The 23,405-nt window shown below is 37.4% G+C and overlaps 1 protein-coding gene across 1 annotated transcript in view; it reads right to left on the bottom strand.

Annotated features, from left to right (window-relative positions):
- Positions 1-3,742: 3,742 nt before the first annotated feature.
- LOC138895831 (uncharacterized) overlaps positions 3,743-23,405 on the bottom strand; it is a 52,277-nt gene continuing 32,614 nt past the window's right edge. The window contains exons 6-7 of the mRNA XM_070180568.1: positions 4,336-4,390; positions 3,743-4,034 (exon numbers count right to left, since the gene is read on the bottom strand). Of these exons, the coding sequence (XP_070036669.1) occupies positions 3,743-4,034; positions 4,336-4,390 (347 nt within the window). The remainder of the gene's footprint in view (positions 4,035-4,335; positions 4,391-23,405) is intronic.

The following is a 23,405-nucleotide window of genomic DNA, read 5'->3' as shown; positions in this document are numbered from 1 at the left end:
AGGGCAACTACATTCTCAAGTTTTGTTCCGTCTCTTCTGTTTCGGTGGTCTGCATGATATCCACTACATAGAAAGCAAGTCCGTCCAATGAATGGGACAGCATGCTCCAAATAGGTTGATTGACCCCATTCCCCATGAACCACGATCTCCTGACACCCCCTTTCAAATTTCATGCATTGGTGTAAAGTGAATAGGACAACCCCTGCCATGTGTATTTAGGGCCTTCCTAGCAGCAAGTTGTATGAAGAAGAAATATCCATTACTTGAATAATGTGGGAAAGTCGACCGACCCGATCTGCAAAGACAAATAAATTTCTCCAATAACATCGTTATGCGAACCATCAAAAGCCCTTACCCTTATATGGCATTCCTTGACTTCCCTCAGATGGATTCCCAACTCTCGCGGAGTAGAGAGTGGACAGATGTTGACTCCGGACCCTCATCCAACCAACACTCGGGACGCCACCTTGTCCCCATATTTGACAGTGATATGAAGAGCTTTGATGTGACTTACCCCTTCGGTAGGAAGTTCGTCTCTTCTAAAAGTGATCATATTTGCTCCAACAAATTTCCCAATTGTTGCGTCCAGTGCCTCATTGGTGGTGTTGTTTGGCACACTTACCTCACTTAGTATTTTCATCAGGGCATCCTTATGACTGTCAAAACTCATTAGCAAGTCCATGATTGATATTTGTGCCGAAGTCTTCTTCATCTGCTCCTCCACAGAGTACTCTTTTGTCAACATTATCTTCCAGAATTTTGTGGCTTCTGGGTCTGTTATGTTCCTCCTTTGAATCTGCTCTATTCCCTCAATTTGCATCTTAAGGAGCGCAGCATCTCCCTGACCTAGTCATACCGTGGGCTGCTGCAAAGTCTGTCATCTTGGCCTTCCCCTTTTGCTGGTACGTCCATAGGATAGTTTTGTATTCCTGACTCTCTTCATCCCCTGTAGCAATGGTAGCTTGTCGCTGATAAGTGTGAACTCTCACTATAGGTCTCACTTGCACTGTGATCATTGGAGTCCTTTGAGGTGGGATCCTTGCGGCCTCTGCATTTCCTATTGTGACAATCGTTCCTTTCAAATCATATTCTTCGTCCAATATGTTCATGTTGACCCATTGGTTTCAGTGATTTGGCAGTAGATTGCGATTCACATTGGGCTGAGCCGGAGTGCACTGAATGGCTCCGCTCTTGTTCCGTGTTTCAATTTTATTTTTTAGTTTAAAATAATCTTCAGTATCATGCCCAGGCACCTTTGAATGGTACACGCCCCTCTTAGTTGCATCGAAATACTTAGTGGGATACTCAGGAACCCTTCCTTCCACAGTATGTATCAATCCTGCTTTCCTCAATCTCTCAAACAATTCGGCCAACAGCTCAGCAATCGGGGTATAGTTTCTGGGACCTATCTCTTCAAAATTGGGACGAGGGCATAGTGCATAAGTGGGTCGGTTTTTGTGGGTAGTGATTTGGACTGAACATATGGTCATTGTGGGTTTGGGTTGTTGTGGGCTCGAGCGGGGTTATATTGAGGTTGGGGGTGGTAGTATGGCTGGGTGTTATAGATTAGAGCGTAAGAGGGTGGTGGTGAATAGTTGTTTGGGAATAGGAAGTGTTTCCATGATGTGGGTTGGGTTGATATTAAGGGACGAATGCTGAGACTTCTTCTTTTTTCTTCTTTCTGCTACCGATTGACTCTGATTGGATTGTATTGTTGGACGCTTGCAGTACAACCATGGATTGTACTTTGCCAGATTTTATACCTTCTTCTAAGAAATCTCCCATCATGACCAGTTCATAGAATTTATGCCCCGTCATTCCCATCATTTTTTCAAAGTATATCCTTTCCTGGGCCTTGATAAAATACTTGGTTAATTCACTATCGTCCAATGGAGGTTGTGCTCAGGCGGCTTCTGACCTCTACCGACATGCATATTCTTGGAATGACTCTAATGGCTTTTTCTGTATCTTAACCAGTACGAACCTATCGGGAGTGATCACTGTGTTGAATCAAAAGCGATTCACTAAATCTTCCGCCATATCTTGCCAGGTTCTCCAGTTTTGCAGATCTTGTTGAGTATACCAGGTAAGTGTTTCTCCGGTCAGGCTCTTTATGAACAACTTCATTCTCAGCTTCTCGTTCCATCCCACTCCGACTAACTTGTCATAATATGCCATCAAATGTGTGTGGGGATCACCCATCCCGTCGAAGATATCGAACTTTGGAGGCTTATACCCCACTGGCATATCCACATCCGGATGGATACACAGATCCTTGTAGTCCAAACTTTCACATCCCCGAGGGACTTTGAGGTTCTTCATTTGTTTTCTCAAGATCTATAGCTGCTCAGACACTAACTCCTCTTCCTTATGCATAGCTTCCATTTCTATCTCAGCGTATTAGCCAATCTCATAAGCCACCTTGACCATGACAGGTACTGTAAAGGTAGGTCCAGAAATGGCATATACATGAGGAACATACCGCTCATGGGAGGCGCTATGTGCCATGGGTATGTGCTGATTTGGGTGAGTGCTAAAAGTGACTCTATCACGAGGAGGGGTGTGAGTTGTGTTAGTGGTAATAGGCGGTTTTTATGGTGTTTGAACGTGCTTCGGTACGTAGGGAGTGTGGATAGGGGGATTTGGTCTATATGCGGGGGTTACTGGAGGTATGACTTAAGTGGTGGGGATTGAAGTTTTGGTGTTGTTGGTTTGGCATGATGTGGAAGGAAAATGGTCGGGGATTGAATCCAAAGAAGGAAAGCGAGGTTGGTGAGGGAGCTTTGTCACGACCAGATGTGCTAGTTCCCGTATATGATACACTTCCTCCCTTAAAGACTTCATCTCCTCAGCTATACTGGCCACGTGTTCATCATTCCTTGTATCGTCCTTCTCTCCCGATCGTCCCGGGCTATAAGCTATGACCAGAGCATGTTCAGTCGAGTTATCTATAGCATATATCTTTCCCTTTGATCTTAGATTGTATGGTGGTTCTGCCAGTTTCGGGTCGACAAAAACCAACATTTCTTTTGGGGAGTAATAATAAAGTAAGAAACAAAAAAGAAAGAAAAAGAAAAAAGAAGCAGAAGTTAGTTTCTTCATTTATATAAGTAGAAGATTACACAGAGCAATTAATTCACGCATTCAGGCAAGCGTGTTTTCCTAGAATTCATGGAACCTCTCATTGCCGGAGGTAGGCCTAAATCGCGAATGTTTGACAAACAATTAGACTTGACACATTTAGATCTGAAGCAAGTTTTGTTTTTATTGATAATGTTTGTATTGAGATAAGTGGGAACAAAGGTTACATCACTATTTCTGATATTCATAGAACTGCATGGGCTTAAGCAACTCGCCCTTTACGAAAATAAGAAAACTGGGGATAAGGATACAAGGTGGGAAATATGGGAAAATCAACCAGCTTCTAGCGACCTTCCCCAGAATCATTCCCCATCTCCCTTTCTTCTTCTGGCTCTTATTCCGGATTTTTTTCAAACTCCTCTTCGTTATCGTTGAACTCAAATTCCTCTCATTGATCTCCTTCCGGCTCTGTCTCTGACTCTATCTAGATGCACTCCACTACCCGGTCATCGTCTTCAGCAGGTGGAAGCATGTGATCGATGGATCATCGGACCACTTGACGGTGCATCGAGGTATTCACAAGGTAATGTGGAAGAATCTCATGGTGAATTGGCAAAGTAGCCAGTGCGTCCTCTAGCTAGGCTATACCCTCTCTGCTTGGTCAGGGTAGCTCGTCTTCCTCATTGATCCAGACATAATATTGTGGAGTGCACCACGAGCTTTGACCCATCAACATTGTGACTAGATTGTTCCACTCTTCTTGCAGCCTTTGTATCCTTGGGATTTGAATATGTTCGTTATACGCATCCTCAAACAACGTTGTCCTCGTCCACAGAGGCACATCCTGAATCATCCTCAACTGTCTGAGAACCCACAAGGGTGAGTATGGTTGAATGCCCTCAAGTCCTATCATATCAATGAAGTATTTCTGAAGAGTCCTTAAGATTGCCCTCCTGCTTAATCATGACAGCTTCCAATTGATCCATTCTCCACTTATATTAGTCAGCATTTATCTCCACTCTTCTGGTCCATGTGGGGAGACCCAATGTCTCATCCTCTCGTTGTGGCTACGGATCATGTTGCTGACTCCCACAAAGTAGTCAATGGTGGCCTCTCGCTGGAAGAAATATTCTTTAGCCCAGATCTGAAGTAGCAAGTTACAACCCTTAAAGAAATCATACCCTCGTGCACATGCAGACAAAGCACTTCGAATCTTTGTTAGCATAATCTGCACCAGAGTAGCTTGAAGGTTACCATGGAAGGTCGCCAGAACCACGGGTAATAAGTTGCTGTTGATCCGACCCCTTCTCTACGAGAAGACCAACAATCTCAGCAGTGCCAATGAGAAAGTGATGGGCCTGAGACTCTCCCATATTGCTTGATCACATTGAAATTCCCCCTAATACCTCTCATAGCTTGCACGATGTTCGAACCTATTGAACAACTGATCTAGGATCACCCATCCGTCCTCGAGATTTCTCAGACCTCGATTGTTATCGAACAACAGAGTCGCCATATTGTTACACCCTATTTTGAACTAGTCAAAACAAAATTCAACTTGTGGTTTCTCTGTTGTTTATGAAAGAGAGTCGCCACCTAATATTTAAAGGTATACTAGGGTACCTATTTAATTACTAAGGGTCATATTCTTTATTAGTCTGCGAACCGGTGAGATTATGGGTAAGGGTTCTTTTTCTTCTAATGGGAAGGTGTTAGGCCCCCCTTAAAAATCTACATGAGGTAGCTCCATAGGACTTAGACTAGATTTAGGACTAATTATTTGTACTATGCTTTAACTAGTGTTTAAAGAATGCAGCTTACAATATATTAGGGCATAATATCTATAAGGGAGGAGTGTAGTTTAAAGAGGATGGATTTAAAGAAGATCTTTAGGAAACTAATGTTAGTATATATATGCTTGAAAAGAACTTTGAAAGATAGGATGTTTGTATGAAAAAATGTATAAAAGAGAATCTAAGTTAAAGTACTTTGTTTTCTAAAATATGGATGTTCATATTATTCTAATGAGGTGAAAATGAACATAAGATATACCTTGGTTTTAAGTGATAGTCTTGAATTAAACTGTATGAAAGTCTTTGTTTTGGGGCACCAACACTTTTATTATAGAGAGAAGTCGATTCCCTTTTTTGAAAAATAGTTTAACTCGTGATTCAGTTCTTGTTTTTCCTTTTGAGAGAGGGACTTCTGCCTTTGTTAAGCCTTTGGGCTTCAAAATCTTTAAGAAAAAGTTAGCAGGGCATAATGAATTAACTACAATTCATGATTATCGGATATATAATTAATTACTAACTAAGACTTCTTTTAATCCTAGGTTCTTTAAGGCTTGCCTAAGCTATTTTATGTGAGTTAAAAGGTAAAATAAAGCATTCAATCAAATATATAATTGTCATATACATGTGAGATAAAACAACATGAACTCAGTAAAGAATAATGACATAGTTTCAATGTATCAAGGGCTAAGAAAAGAATTCCACTCAAGATCGATGCCCCTTTTGAATCTCCCGACAATTCAATGTTCCTAAGCCTCTCAAGGCCCAGGGAAATGCTTGTGCCGGGGAGAGTTGCCCAACCTAGAGTTAAAATCTACTCCCAAATACCCCTAACCACTAACAACTCATTTTTCCCTATAGGTTTGAATGTCAATGAGGCTCTTTATGCAAACCAACTACTGTGACTTTTCCTACAACAGAAGCATACCCTTTTTGGAGAGAATGACATAGGAAACACATAGAAATAGTTTGTTCTTCATGACTATACTTTCAGTATTAAGTGAATGAAACACATATTGAACAGGTTTAAAAGTCAAGTTCCTAAGCACATATGGAGACAAGAACACTATTGTTGCTAAAGAACCAAACAACTGGATTCATACACCTCACCGACAGATAGAGCACATAGTTTAGAACTGCAACAACATATGTTATTGTCCTAATGGATTGATCAAAAATTAATTTAACACCAGATATTATCATGAGCATACACAAAGTTTAATAGCACTACTTGGAACCTTTGAAATCCTCAGTAAAGATTCAGACAATAATATAAACAAGTTATTGTACTCAATCAGTAACAATAAAAGGTTTCTCTAATACCAGATTTAATCCATATTAACAGAGGAAAGGGAGGAATGAGTACAATTTCAAAATAGTGTTCAAAAGTATGAAGTCATGAGGGATAAACAAAGATTCATGCCAAACTTCCACAGATACTGAGATTTCATCCAAAGTTATGACCTCACAAGATAAGATGAGTCTCAAACATTACAAAATCAGATTGTGAGTACAATTAAGGGTTTAAGAACATGGAAAACATCATAATAGACAAGATTAACTCATCTGTTCAGACTAAGGTTAGCTAGGCATTGTGGAGTTATATTCAAGTTTCATAAATAGTTAGTATTCAACTATAATAGACACAACTACAATGTAATTCATAAGAGGAAGGTTGATCATAACAAAATATATGTAGAATGAGTACTAATGTTCATAGAAAGTTCATCCCAGTGAGACTATTTACAGTTAGAAATTGGCCATGGATATAAAGCTTTCATAGTGATGACTCAAATTATACTGCACAGTTAACAAGCACTTACATAAAGAAGGAGAGCATTTTGAACACTTAAGCTTCATATACCTTATCCAAGTGATACAGGTTACAATATGCACTTTCATCTATGTTCTAGCTAGAGTCATCTAACAGCAACCCCAAGTATAGAATAACAGAACTTAAAAGAGTATGGCATGATAAGCATGAAGATTATAACCTGATCAGTAGAGGGTAGTCAGAAGTCTAGGTAGATATGAGAAATCATTAAAGCATGTTAAGCAGCCTAACCACATAGGCTATTTGATACAAAACATAAATCATAAAGTCACATAGCTACTTCATCAATACTAATGAAATATAATAGCTGACCATGGATCAACAACAAAGTCATGGTGAACTAAAATAGACAATTACAAACTAATAGCGAACATTATAGATGAAACAGTTAAAAGGAAAACAATAGCATGTTCATGATTTTCGAATGAAGCAATTAAAATAGAAAGGATGGGGGTATATTGACCTTCTTTTGAGTAGTAAACCAAGCAAATACTCTTTCTTAGCCGTATAGAATCAAGAACTCAGACCCCAACCAGTGTAAGACTCAGAATCAGAAAGAAATCAGAAGCTAGTTAGAACCCTAGCTGGATTTGTACTACCCAAGACTAAAATTGATATTTGTTAAGTGATTTCGTATTGTCTTTGTTGTATTTGTTTTGTGTTAGGTCTGTTAGGTGAGAACATTAAAAGCCCCTATTTATAGCGGTTGTGAAGCATTAGGGTTCCAGATTCAAATTGATAGTGGAGAGTGATGGAGGAGTGGTAATGCAAGCATAATCGAGTTAAAGTCATAGAAAAATAGAGGGAAATCAGTAGCGATTTTACGTGAACATAGGGGAAATGAGAGACCGACTATTGAAGCATGAGAGACCATCGATCAAAACCCTAATACCCAAAGGTCATTGTATTTGACCTCTGGATATCGAATATCAACGAGGAAGCCAGCTGATGTCTTCATGCTTTCTTCGATTTGAAAAAAAGAAGGCTGGAATTAGACGAGTTGAAATTTCACATTTTGGTCTGTGACCCCTTGATTAGGGATTTTGAAATTAAATGGTGAAAATGGAAAGATAAATAAGATCTGAAGTATAGCAACAAAATGGATAACCATGAATTTGAGGTTCAGATTTGGGGTTTTCAAACTCGATCGATGAAAGAGGAAAGATTCAGCGAGAATGACGGATGTGAGAGACAGGAAGGATGAATCTTTGGGTGAATTCATGACCTTGCATGAATTTGTGCAAGGTCTTTTTATTGATTTGGGTTGTGAGGTTGAGAGAAAAGAGAGAGGAAGAGGAAAGAGAGGCGGCAGGGCTTGGGGGGAAATGATTTTAGGTTTAGGGGGAGAGACCAAACGGTCTCTGGGTTAAAGTGGGAGGAAACGATCTGGGATGTTAGATCTGATGATCAACAGTCTTGATTTTTAGGGATTTAACAATTTTTAAAGGGGATTTTGGTGTCCGTTGGATCCCTGTGATCCAACGGTTAGGATTATATCTTTTGGGTGTTTAAATTTAAGAGGAAAATAGGAGTTAAAATGTAGACCATTTATCAAACGGATGGACGGTTTGGATCGGATGTGTTTGTTTTGTTAGTGGATAGGACGGGTAACGTGGCAAAATTTTATTTGACGAGAAGAGGAGATGGGGATTGCCATGGTGGAGAGAAAGGAATTGGATCTGGGTAAGATTTGTTTTTGGCTTGTGTATTGGGCTAGAATTGATTTAAGGTATAGCCACTTCGTATTTAATTAAAAAATTACAATTGTAGCCTTTTAGTTTTTAATCCCTTTAAAATTAATGTAATTAAACTTAATTAATTTCCAAGAAAATTTAGTAAAATTATGATTATCAAATACACTACTAACTATTGTAATTATTTATCTATAGAATACTTTGTTTCCTAAATTACAACGCTAGTTTTGAATTATCAACATAGTAATCTAATTAATCAAAATTTGAGAAGTAATTTGTGAAATAATTATAAAACCTCTATGATGTATTTTGAAAAATTACTTTAATAGTATTAAAATAATAAGTATACATAATACTAATTCTAGGTTATTAATTTCAAAGCTAAATATTTTATAAAAATAGGTAATTATTGATAGAAAATATTTTCAAAACATTCATTGCAAATATTTAAGTATAAATAAATCAATTTTAAAAGGGAGGATCAAAATTGGACATCAACAAATATCATCACAGTCTAATCAATTATATCAAATCTCAGCACATATATAGTGCCTGGCACAATTTCCCTTCATTCAACACACACAACAACACTCAGCACTTCACGGGTGCCTAACCCAAGTCCTTCACCAATCACATATATGCCAGTGTGCATGCGCCCATAGTTATTACCTGATTCCGGATCGGCGAGTTTTTGCCCAGGTTCTGATCGGATCTTAATCAACAATCAATATCACTTAGCCCAATATGGGTCCTGGTGTACGCGTCACCTCACAATCAATACCATTGAGCCCATATGGGTCCTAGCGTACGCATCACCTCATAATTAATACCAAATCGGCTCTATGGCCCAAACTCAGTCATCAACCACTCAAGTCTTAAATATTCACATCTCACAATACTCGGCTCAAACCGTGTCACACATATAAGGGCATCATCAACATGTGAGGTAACATATAAGAAATGCATGGAGTTAGATATATAATACACGGGTATAATATTATGACTGAGAATATGCCTACAGTTAAGGCAAACAGCTCAATATATCAGGAATAGCCGTATCAAGTCTCAAACATGTTACATCCCATGTTTTTGTACGTAAAAGTATGTCGTAAGTCAATTGATGTAACCTCGAAAATGACATCATCTTTGAAAGTACATAAAGTAAGCTAGTCATGTTACCTTGGAGGTTCCAAATACATAATACCAACCAAGGATGACGAGGGCATATTCTGAATCATCTGAAAATAATGGCTCTCTCATATGATAGGTAAACATACCCAAAGGTTCATATACATAACTGTGCAGGATGACGAGGCTGCCATAAACATCTACAACCAGCAATACCAAACTGAACATGAATAAAAGGTTGGCAAGGCCACAATACTGACATACAAAATGTAAAAGACTCGTCTACAAGTCTCTAGAGATAACAGAACTGTATCATGGTCGGGACAGAGTCTCGACCTAACCATCAAACCTGTACATACAAAATGGACACCAAAGCATAGACCTGGTAACTCCGGGGGAGTAGAGCTTACCAATCAAGTTGATGTCTAGCTTCGTCTATTGGGAAGGCCTATCCGGGTGTCTATCAGGACCTGCAGGTATGAAATGCAGCGTCCTCGGTAAAATGGATGTCAATACGAAATAATGTACCGAGTATGTAAGGAAATAAAACAACTAAAAGCTGAAATTGAACTGATAATATAATAATTAAGAGTAACTAGGAGTCAAACATGATCTGAAGATATGCTTACCTGTTGATACATACTCAACTCTCTTAATATAGTAAGTAAAATAGCTACCCGACCCTATAAGGCTCGGTACGGGTAACTGCTCGGCCGTAGTAGGCTCGCTCATAGGCGCTCGCCCATACTAGGTTCGATATATAAATAACTACTCATCAATTCTGGGCTCTCTCATAGGCGCTCAAACAGAATAGGCTCGGTATATAACTCACTATCTAATCAGAGGTTGACCAATAAGGACCTGTCCACCGATTATAGCCCGGTGGTGATAAAAATACTATATATATATATATATATATATATATATATATATATATATATATATATATATAGACCCTCTACTCTCTTGACCAAAAGAAAATAATACTTAATTAAATATAAGTTTTGATAAGGGAGAATGCTATAAATTATGAGACTAGGATAATGTACATAAATTCAGGAATACGAACTTCTCTTTACGTCTCGTTATCAAACCCATTTAGGTGCGAGATCATGCCAAAATGAAGGAAAGGTTTAGATTTAACATACCTTTGTTTCACTTACTCCAAAGTAAAACCCAAATAGAATAATGCATGCTTCAATCAGCACAATGACAAGTGCACAATACATCACTAACGAAACTACTAATTAACACGACGAGCGACAAGCTCGGATTGAATCCCTTTTGAACCCTTTAACTCCAAAGTCATTCATTCATTGACTTAACAAAAAGTCCAGCATGATATTAAGTACAATTTTAGGACTTCTAACCTCCTATTCATCTCCTAATTCACCCTCAAATAGCCCAACAATCCAACAACAACATCAAGTATAACTTTCCATTGTTATGTTGTCCTTTCTCTTCTTATTCACAGTACCAACAGAAAGTTCGACATGCAGACAATATATTCATGATAAAAACATCATAAACAAGTCATTTTCCAAGGTTTCCAACCATATACAGTCCATGCGAACAACCTTTCCAAAACAGTCCATTGAGAACAATAACATCTCAAACTATTGCAAGTATCCTCTTGTAGTATCTTGCTCAAATAATGCAACCAACATATAAAACACTTCAAGCACAGGTAGTATAGTAATATATATACCTAACCCAATAGCAACCACTTGAAATTTCAACCAAACAAAGCTCACAACAATCCTCAATGACAACGCAACCTCAAAGAGGTGTTGTTCTTCACTATAACTAAATTTCAATGGCCAAAATTATATGTAATCACTTGGATTCGCCTTCAAACCCTTATTAAACTTTTTGGGAACCTTTAGATAGTGTGGGGGTGAGTTATGTTCAAACAATGACCAATGATCCGCCTCAAAAAGTAATTTAAAACCCTTATTACGACAACAACATGATAGAAGCGCTTTCCGCTACCTTTACGGGGTTCTTGATGTTAGATTTAGGTTGTTTACCTTAGAAATCACCCTTAAACCTTTGCGAGCTCTTAGACAGCCTTTGGAGAGATATGGGGGGGGGGTGCTCTGGTCGATAAATGAGAGAAAGAAGGGCTTCCCCCATTTTTATAACAAAAGGATAAGCTTCCACCGCCTAGGTAGGTCCCATAGGGGCTGCCTCCACAGTCTCGCAAAAATGCGAATATCTCCCTACTATAATGTCATACCGATGAACGGTTTAATGTGTTGGAAATTAAACTCATGGATCTTTGATTTTATGGGTGGAGTATCCCGTAAATCCAAGTATATCGGAAGAAACGCTCAGTGACATTAGACCCAAATTTCAGTTAGATTATGAACGTATCTTGCGATAACTTTTGTCAACTTTTGTTTTACAACTCTTGTGACTTCAAAACTCGTTTCACACCTACAAGGCATATTAAGAACTGCTAGATTTAAATCATCATTATCTTCATAAAGGTCCTTAAACTCTCCGGTTTATATTGATTCACTTAAGACGCATTCCAACATGAATGTCCGTAGTGTAACATCTTCTTTCCCTTAGGAACATTCATCCTCAAATGTTACCTCTTAGAGACGTGTAAATTTTTCCAGAGTCTCCTCTGCACATGGGACTAAAACCAACCTGCACACAACCAGAAAACATACTATACATGCCACCCAGGGCCACTGTCTATAAATAGTAAAACTTGGCCTTACACTGCCGTGAATCATAAATAATGAAGTAAAAAAAAAGAGCTCACCCCACGACCTACTGGTTTGAACCGGTTTGTGCTGTAATATCCCATATCGAGCTATATCTTTAGTTTGAAATAGGTGGGGGGTACTCAGATTTCTTCTCCTCTGCAGCCTTCCACGTCATTTCTTCGACGGTCTTATTTTTTCATAATACCTTCGGAGAGGCTACCTTTTTGGTCCTCAACCTAAAGATCTGTCGATCTAAGATAGCCACTAGAATCTCCTTGTAGGATAGATCCTCTATAATCTGAATGATATCTACTGGGAAAAACCCGAGAATGGTCAACAATTCACTTACGTAGCATGGATAATGAACTGCCTCTAACTCTGGAGGCAATTCAAGCTCATAAGTGACTTTGCCTATCCGTCGAATGACCCTGTGAATCCCCATATATCTTGGACAAAGATTTTCTTCTTACCGGATCTCATGATGCCTTTCATAGGAATACTCAGTCGTATATGACTTTTCATACGTTCATACTTTAGGAATTTTTATTATACGACCTTGGCCATCGTATACTTTTTATTCTGATGCTCCTAGAACCAAATACAATCCTTACCTTGGCTCTCATTGTTCCCGCTTTAATTTTCTTAAGCATAGTTATTAGCTTGGTACTTGTAACATTTCTATTCAACCCTTCTGTCGCACCTTGTATAAAGATATACATATATTTCTGCTCCGCTTGAGGTCTGAGTGATTTAGAATAGGCTTCAACTTCTCAACCTTATATTCCAATCTCCTAAATTATATGGGTCTCATATAAATTTATATTTGACTTGTCATCTAACTCACTCACATTCATGATCTTCTAAATTGTGGTACTTTTGGTAAAGCTAACACATTTCTAATTTTATCATAACGTGTCCTAACGGACACTTTTGAACTGAACGGTCGATCTGGAGAGTTGTTCATCCATGTTATACTTTATAGTCCACAAAAATCTTTTAAGTTCCTACCACATGATGTCGCTAGTCTCAGATCATATATTTTTATATCTGCAGTATTCTAGATTACGACATTGATGTCATTTGTGTTCTTTACTCGAATGGTAAAAATGATGCTCCCTCGCCCTGAAAATGTTTCGGAGTCCTGCAACAATGGGGGCACATATTTAGCATTTCATCTCCAATTCATCTTTTGTTATCTCTAAGTTTGGTACTTTTCTAACTGCTTTATTTTAGAGCTATTATGGAATATGGCCGATGTACTATCTCTCTTGTAGTTCTGTTATTAAGAGTCATTCTGCAATGTTCTAAGTCACGATTTCTATAATCATCTAGGTCTAAAAAGAAGACTCTTGATATACTTAGCTGATATAACTCTCGAGTTTCCTCTTCTTTCTCAGCCTTTAAGTAGGATTAAGCTATCTTCTAATCTGCGGCTCAGGGTATTAGTTATTACATTAACTTTTCATGGACGCTATGGAATATCCATGTTTTTAATCCTTTAGCAACTCAATCCTTTGTTTGTGACGTGGACTCAATTCTTTATCTTAATGATATACGGAAGCCTCCTATAACTGTAATAATGTCAACATATATGCTGCATAGATAATACTGTGAAATCTAAACTGCATTCATAATGTAACTAACTCTTGTTATAGATTGAATAATTCCTTTTGTGCCCTCTCAATTGTCTTTAAACGTAAGTAATTACTTTTCCTTGTCGTTCTGCCACTTGTTGCATGAATACTTGGCTTATCTTAGTACCCATGCATGATGTAATTTTGTGCAACTAATATGATCTCGAATATTACTTTTGATTTTACTTCTCGTTCATTAGTCACAATACGTTCCACTTTCTTATGGAGGGCAAAAGATGTTCTAATGAAACTTTTGTTAAAATATCATTCCTCCTACAATATCGAATCCAGGTTGCTATGCTTAGGCTGAAGCCTTCTTCCTTATTTCCTCAGCTAGTCTTTCGTTGTAGTACTTAGGGTAGACCCTCCGACTCTTACTCGCCTATAAATATCCTTAGTTACATACCTCTGTGCTCTTGTACTCGTAGGGTTACTTCTGAACTCAAATTTTTATTGTCTCCCCAGTGGCACTCTTTTTTATTCCCGTAACACATATACGGTACCTTTAACTACCCCAACTCTTATTTGGATATTTCTCAAGGATTACGATTTGGTATTGGCAAGACTGAATTCCTTATGTTGGATTTTACTACGTTTATCTTTCATGATCTGCTGCTTTATCTGTGACCTCTTCTCTAGCCATAACTAGGCTCTTCCCGAATCAACTACTAACTACTCATTTGTCCATTTTCATATCTATATTCTACGTAACCTCGCTTGGGTTATGTCTTTTGTCTTAACTTACCTCTTGCACTGACTCTTTATGTATGAAGTGTCCATTCACACTTATTTATCAATTAACATCCTGGTCGAGAACCCTTACTGCCTATTCCTAACGTCGTGCTTCCATAACGTTCTGGAGTCGTAACATATATGTGTGATTTAAATAAATACAATTTCATTCCTTTTGCCTTTTTACTGCATTCTTCCATCTCCATTCTATATTTACTTGAACCACTTAACTCCGACATAATACCATATCACACCATCTTCCCCCTTTTGGTGGAGTACTAACATTTAATACTTTGAAGTTTTACCTGTAGATGTTCGACCTCTTCATCCTCAACGTCTTTTCACATCTTCAATGACCCCTACTCATCTCACGGTAACCCTTCTGTACCAGGGATAACTAAATTTCTTAGACATGAGGGTGACACCTAGTGCAACTGGCACACTTAGTCCCTTAAGTTTAACTCTGCTCATAGCGCTTGCTAAAGGGAAGCGTCTTCTTGAATGACCATTTCATGATATTCTTCTGTTATTCATTCTATTAATGCCAGAATGCGGTCTCTAAAATTCTCACAATGTTGACTATTATCAAATCCTCCGGTCCCTAATTCATGTTCGGTTTATCTTGTTTACTAGCACACATTAATTTCCATTACTCCGGGGGGGGGTCTAACTTAGCCTTCTGGTAATCACGTTGGAGTCACCAACTCAGTTTTTGAAATGAGGATATCGCTTTATGGCTTATATTCTTTTACAGTCTCAAGGCCTGTCTCATATTTCATCCAGTAATATTTTTATTTACCGTTATCACCCATTTATAACATCTTACTCATAATTCTTTGTTTACTCTTTTCTTATTCTCTTGCTAATGATTCTGTCTATTACCTTATTCCGAATAATTCAACAAAATATTCTTGCACTTTTATCTCCCTTTGCTCCAGCTCACTAGCTCTTCATGTTGCCTACCATTCTCTTTACTTGGGACGAGAGTCACACTAAGGTAAATATTTATCCTTTCTAGGATTTCAGTGCGTATCTTCTGAATTTTCTAAACATTCTAGTATTCATACTGACTGTACTATTCTAGAGTGCTCCACCTGTGTCTCTCAAGGAGAACTATTATCACGTTTGTAATATCCTTTGAATATGTCAGCTAATGCTAACAATCCATCCACCATTTTGGGTTACTCTAACCCAGTTGGATCCTGATATCCATCCTTCTTTTAAACTATATTTGTTAGCTCCCATAGGGTATAACTGATATGGGTGTGGCCAATTGTACATACCTCTGTTACTGTGGAAAGTAACTCATAATGCTTATATTTCTCTACCTGAGTTGTAAATACTGATAATATTGACTACCTATGCTCGGTATCTAAATCACTACTCATTCATTCTGGGCACGCTCATAGGTACTCGGCCATAATAGGCTCGGTATATAACTTACAATCTGATCAGAGGTTACCCAATAGGGACACCTCCCAACGATTATAGATTGGTGGTGGTCAAAATACTGTAATACCGTATATATATATATATATATATATATATATATATATATATATATATATATATATATATATATATATGGACCCTCAGCTCTCTTGACTAAAAGAAGACAATACTTAACTGAATGTAAAGTCTCAATAACGGAGAATTCTATTACTATAAATTCAGGAGTACAAACTTCTCTTTATGTCTCGTTATCAAACGCATTTAGTTACATGATCATGTATAAATGAAGGAATGGTTTACCATTAACATACACTTGTTTCCTTGCCTCCGGAGTAAAAAACCAAAGCAGCTCAAGATATATGTTACACCCCACACACAAAGTTGGAAGATTTATGAGGCTCAAGTACGACCAACCAGATGGCGGCACGTTATTGGGATTTTACCATTTGTCCCACCGAGCACGATAGCCGATCCGGGGCGACCCATTTTTTATGTGGAGCGGTGAAATTTCCTAGGACCTAGTATAGTATAAGAAAGCAGTATAGTTCTTCCTCGCTCATTCTAGAAGATATCACCCATTTTAGTTTATCCACAATGCTCTCAAGCCTCCTTTAGAACCCCCCAAAATTGTCTAAGCCAAGGACGGAGGTGCATCTAGTAGCATCTATCGTGAAGGAGCTTGGAATAATTTCTAATATATTATCTCGTTGTATTGATTTCGGAAATTCAGTGGAGGCAGATTTAACCATCATATAAGTGTAGCTAAATCTTCAACAAGGTATGTAGGACAACTCTCTTTCTTGGCATGAATTGGTATGAGCGTCTCTCTCTCTCTCTCCTTCAAGGATTTCTGTGTTGTAAAAATGGGTTGTCCTAAGATCATCCCCACAATGTTGTTTCTGTTCTTGTACATAGTTCTTACTGGTGGCATTCCTTTAAATTTAAGGTGTTTTCTAGATATTGCCCTGAGTTCAGAAAAGAGATAAGATTCCTTCTTAGTTTAATATTGATATCTCACTGAAATCAAATCTGCATTTGTACTTACATATATATGTATCTATTTTACTTTACCGATCCACGCTATAGTCGGACGGGTACGGCACCTATTGTGCAATAACTGATCAGTTGGGTATGATAAGACATGATATAAAATGTTACCGAGCCCTTGTGTTGCCGAGTATGATGAGGTGTGATATGAGATTACCGAGTCCTCTAGAGACCGGTTACGCCGAGTTCTGCGGAGGTCAGGTACTGTCGAGAACTCATGAGGCCACGTACGACCGAGTCATCTATTAGGCTTGTTGATACCCAATATTTTCCTCGTATTTAATAAAGTATTCCATATACTTTCAAAATATTATTTTACATTATTACCCAATTTACTAGAATCATATTAGTGTTTTCTATAATTTTCTATAATTTTTAAAGCTTTAAAACTGATTTTCTTGCATTTAAATTGTTCAAATATTTATTAGTTATCCCCTCAAATTATTTTGGGATGATTTAATCACCCAAATTTATTATTTACACCCACATGTATGTTTTATAACATTTTACTTCATTTTATATAATTACATTTGTATTTTCAAGCATTTACACAATTTTTGCAATAATAGCCTACATTCTATATATAGTTATATTTATTACATTATTTATGCTAAAATAGTTTTTTTTATATATTTATAATGTTAAGATATTATTTTCAATCATTTTACTGCATAAGTAATATTTTTATTATTTATTAATTACTTCTTATAAATTATTTTAACAAATTTCATGTCTTTAATTTATAGCCCAATATAGGGTTAATTTCAGACCAAAGATAGGCCCAAAGCACTTAGCCCATTCAATTTAACCCTTCAGCAACCCAAATCATACAACCTTTTCATTTAACCCGGTCGCGACTCGTCTCATAACCCTCCTCGCTTCTCTTCCGATCCTGGCCGTTGATCTTGAATGATCAACGGCACACAACAGCCCTTCCCCTCTCTTTATAACCCTCGCCCAAACCATAGAGATACATTTCCCCTGCCCAGCCGCCTCTGTATTCTCTCATCTCTCCACTCTCACACCAAACCATAGTCGACCATGGAGATTCTCTCTTATCCCTTCCTTGTACGCGTTCATACGCGGATTCTACTTACCTTTTCTGCTATAATCACTTATTTATGGTAACTTTTGTTGCCATTATACTTATGTCAAGTTTGATTCTCACATATTTGGCTTAAATTCTATGGTTCTGGGTGTGATTGTGGTTCTACACACTTAAGAAGAGAAAATCTCTCTTGTATATGGTATGTCTCTGGTGATTCTGTCGTGATTGGGGCTTGTGAATGATTTGCCCTAAATCTGATTCCAACTAAGGTTCGGAGTTCTTACTTCCTCTGTTATTTTCAGCATACATGGCATATATTCTTTCCTTTTTTTGTGTTGATTGATTATATTTCCTTGTTTGTTCGTCCAAGCTTTCTACTATATAAAACCCCTTCCACGTTCCCCTTCTAAGGCTTAACGATTATTACTGAACTACTGTTATTACTCTCTCTCACTCACTCATTATACTATTCTAAACTTGAGACCTTGGCCGGCTGAAAGCCAAGGCCACCAGAATTCGATTGTTACTCTCTTCTCAGTGCGAGCACTACCCAGGGTTCACTTGAAACCCTTGGGAACTCTGACGTACTAGGATTTTGGGATTCTGCTGCTCTTTTTGCTATTGACGATTAGAGTACTGCTGATATTGTTCTTCTTATTTTGCTTGTTTGTTAATTTGCAACTGGTAAGTCTCTTTCCCTTAGAAATTTCATTCTCTTTCGTTCATATTTATGCTTTGTGTCACTGAAACTTCTATGAATCAATTTCCTTCTATTCCATCTTGTTTGTTGACTTTTTTGCTCTAAAGTATTCTTGTCACTCTATACTCTTGGCTTTTGAACTTTCCTAGGTTCTAATTATGGTGTATGCCTATCACATGTGTTTAGCATAAACGACTTCTGGTTCTCTTAAACCTGTTTAGCCTACCGTGTCTATGTTGATACCTAATGCTTCCCCTGAGTTTGTCTCTCTACTTCGTTCTAGATTATTATGATAACCAACTCATGTGTTCTAGACCTTGTTGAGTCATTCATGCCCAACCTGCTACATTTATGGGGTTGTATTGTTAGCTAGGACATGTTTCCATGCTATTTGTAGTTCTAGTGTATGCTTTTTGACTTGTGCAATCATGTTCTCTTCAGTATTACTGGAGACCTTAGGATAAATCTCATATCTAGCCCTTTCTCTTGTATGTGGCCAACTAGCACAAGGTTTGATGCCTGCCTATCATATTGATCTGAAAGTCGACATGTTGTTTTGTTTACCATAAGTTCTTTTGGTATTGACCGATACTCAACATGTTAAAATTGTCTCATGTTCAACTAAGTATTTGCTCATGAACCTGTTCGGCTATGTTACTTTCGCTAGGCTCTCATGTTAGACATTCTATTGTTGTCACACCCTGAATCAGGGAGCGCGACCGACGCTTAACCGAGTAAACCCGGTCGAGAAAGCCTACATTACATTGACCTCTCATCATTACTCATGCATGATTTACCATAACATAATTAGATCTTGACTTTTAAATTGAATACATTTGGCTCAATGGCCTAAACCCCTTACTCATGATGAGTACACAGCTTTATAAATAGCTATAAATACTATGAACATAAATACATGACAAAACTCTAAACTTTAATTACATAACCCACAGTGTACATGGAGCTTCTATGACAATAGATACCTAAATACACAAAACGAACTAGACCCAAACACCCACTAGAACTGTAGCGGGCTCACCATAAGCTGAGTAGTGAAGAAGATCCCTATCAAAGATCCATATCATCATGTAGAAGTATACCTGCATACATTAAAAGATGCAGTGCCCCCGACAAAAGGGACGTGAGTACATGTGGAATAGTACTCGTATGTAAGGCAGACAAAACAACATATGAAAATACGGTAACTCAAATAAGAGGCAAATAAAGTATATCAAGAAACTACGAACATCCCATAGAATCTTGTTTCAAGTCTTATTATACTTGCATCATACTAAACTTCTTTTAGGATCAACTGAGCCATATGAACTATACGTGGAATACATAATATAATATAATTGAAACAACATGTACAAACAAGGCCAATGAAAGTGGAACCTATTGTCTGCGTTAACAACGCGTCTCACTAGACCATCCATATCCCTGTCTTATTTTACACATATACATTTCATAGACCGTCCTTCGTGTTCACATATCATATTATACACCTATGCGTCTCATAGACCGTCCATAGTGTTCACATATCATATTATACACATATGTGTCTCATTGACCGTCCATAGTGTTTACATATCATATTATACACCTATGCATCTCATAGACCATCCATAGTATTCACATATCATATTATTCACCTATGTGTCTCATAGACAGTCCATAGGATTCCATATACAATATACCTATGCATTTCATAGACAGTCCATAGGATTCCATACACAATACACCTTGCGTTTCATAGACCGTCCATAGGATTCATTCATATTATATTATACACATATGCTTTTCATAGACCGTTCATAGGATTCCATACACAAATACATCTATGCGTTTCATAGACCGTCCATAGGGTTCCATACACAATATACCTATGTGTTTCGTAAACCGTCCATAGGATTCCATACACAATACACCTATGCATTTCATTGACCGTCCATAGGGTTCCATACACAATACACCTATGCATTTCATAGACCGTCCATAGGGTCACATATACAATACACCTATGCGTTTCATAGCCCATCCATAGGGTTCATAACACATCAGTTATGCACATAACCATATATAAACTCAAAGAGACATGATTAACATTACATTTAAGGTCGTAATTTCTCGTATCATTGGAATACTTCATGCTCATGCTCATCATGGAGAAACACAACTCATTACATTAGCACATGCATGGTGAATCAATAAGTCTATTTCAATGGCACATGAGCCCAATATCTTTTCTTAAGGTTCATCATCATTTAGCATAGGGCATCTCCTTTTCATCTCGTTATTCACTCACTTGACATCATGAGGTCATTAGCTAAGTTCATGATTCTTGGGGACTTAACATCGAAGTCATTTGCATTATTATTTTTAAAGCATACATACTATAATTGAAACCATTGGGACATACAACGCCTCATTATTCTGATTTTGGCAAACGGTCGCATTTCATGTTCATACTATCACTTACTTGTACTTGCCATGGGTTATCATAGAACATTAAGAGCATTTAAAACATTTAAGAACATCATAGCCTTTACTCATGAGAACATTGGAGCTTATAACATATTGGAAACAAAATTACAAATACGTTTACCTCATAAACTTTCACACCATATATCACTTTATTCATACTTTCAACCACTTATAACATCATTATTTCATTGGATCTCTTGGCCATACATATGATTCTTCTTTAATGGAACAATGGCCGTATTTCATATTCCACACTTTCATATCTTTCCTTTCATGGATCATCTTCATACATATCAACATATTGATTATTTCGGAAATCACAACTTTGGGTTCATTAATAATGAAGACTTCAAACATAATAGATTTCTTTCCAACAAATGGAGTAAAGTGATTGGCAATTGAAGCACAAGCAAAAATCATAAATGAGTAACACATCATTTATTCTTAAAATACTTTTCCCCCAAAGGGCAATACACAATTTAAACTCATGAATATATGAGAGCTCAAAACGCGTTGGAAATACTTACAAAGCATAGCATTAGTTGAAACAACCACATTTGGGAACGACTTGAGTACATAATCTTTTAGGCAAATCTATTTTAAAATTCAATTTGGAACAGTTGAATCAAGGCTCATTTCATAACCTTTCTCGCAATATTTCATTTCATTGGCACCATTGGCCACAAATATAACTTTCATTATTGGCACGGTAGCCACACTTTATATCCCCAACTCACTCCTTTCACTTTCAAGCATCTTTAATCACAGTTTTCATTACACGCATGAGTAATTAAGAGTCTTAAGCACCTCGAGATTTCTTACACAATTTGGCATAATTGCTTTCATTTGAAACACGACTCGAAGTCATAACATTTTAATACGCAATTCATACTTTGAAAACATTCCAAAAGGATAACATAACATGATAAGATCATTTGGAACACATATTGAACATATATCTTTTGGCACAAAGCTTATTCGGAATATTTAATTTATAATGAACAACTCGGGACTTACAAGAACATCGTGGGATTCAATTCTAAGAGAGAAGTTTAGCTAACATACCTTGATGGAGCTCTTTAGTGATACTAAAACCTCCTACTACTCTTACAACTTCAATCTACATCAACATAATTCAATTGGACCAATATTAGTATATATTTCCAGGTGTTTGGTCATTTTGGCATTTTATCAAACATCTAGAGTGCATAGCATTCAACTACCTCTAGTAATGGTGTTTCTTCATCCAACAATCCATCCTTACCACCAACAAGAGATACTACAACATCCATTGTGCACTAACGACCTTCTTAGCACCACTATAATCATCAATGAACTCACATCCACCAAATTTTACTAATTAACTCATTATAAAATCTCTACAACACCCAATAATCTAGGTTAAGAACTTATGGCTTCCAATCACTATCCCATAATTGCTATCACTTATTTCTTGCTCATATATTCACAAACAATCCATGCATGTAGGTTTAAGTGTGAAAGATTATCTCTTGCAGACCAAATCTTGAAAGTCAACTTTTGGGGTGTTCTTGAGATTTTGAAGAAATCCTATGGAATCCACTAGTGATTGAGAAGTGAAATCACCATAAAAACTCACCTTAAGTGTCTATTGAAAGCCTTGGCCGGATGGGTGATGGAGAGAAAAGCCCTTGTCTTGAAATCCTTTTATATTTCTCTCTCTCCGCTCAGGTATTAATTGGCCCAGGTCCAGTATTTTTCCACTGGTGCTATCCCAGTGCTATAAGGCTTTAGCTCACTAGTTTGCTAAAATCAAGTACAGTATTTTCCACTGTTATTATACCTGTGCTATAAGGCTTTAGCTCACTGGTTTGCTAAAATTTTCTACTTCCCTATGGTGCTATAGCTACACTATGGGGAGATACCTCACTGTATTTTCTTTAGTCTTATTGATTTGAAATTAACATCCAATTATTCCCCATTATTACAACACTCAAGATTAATAAAATAATTATCCCCAAGTATCCAAATAACTTTATCCACTGCAAACATTTCTCATGTAGTTTGGGTCTACATTAAATT

Source organism: Nicotiana tomentosiformis, chromosome 7, assembly GCF_000390325.3.
Source record: "Nicotiana tomentosiformis chromosome 7, ASM39032v3, whole genome shotgun sequence".
NCBI lineage: Eukaryota > Viridiplantae > Streptophyta > Magnoliopsida > Solanales > Solanaceae > Nicotiana > Nicotiana tomentosiformis.
Note: the sequence above shows the minus strand (reverse complement) of the source record. Positions and strands in the feature narration are given on the sequence as shown.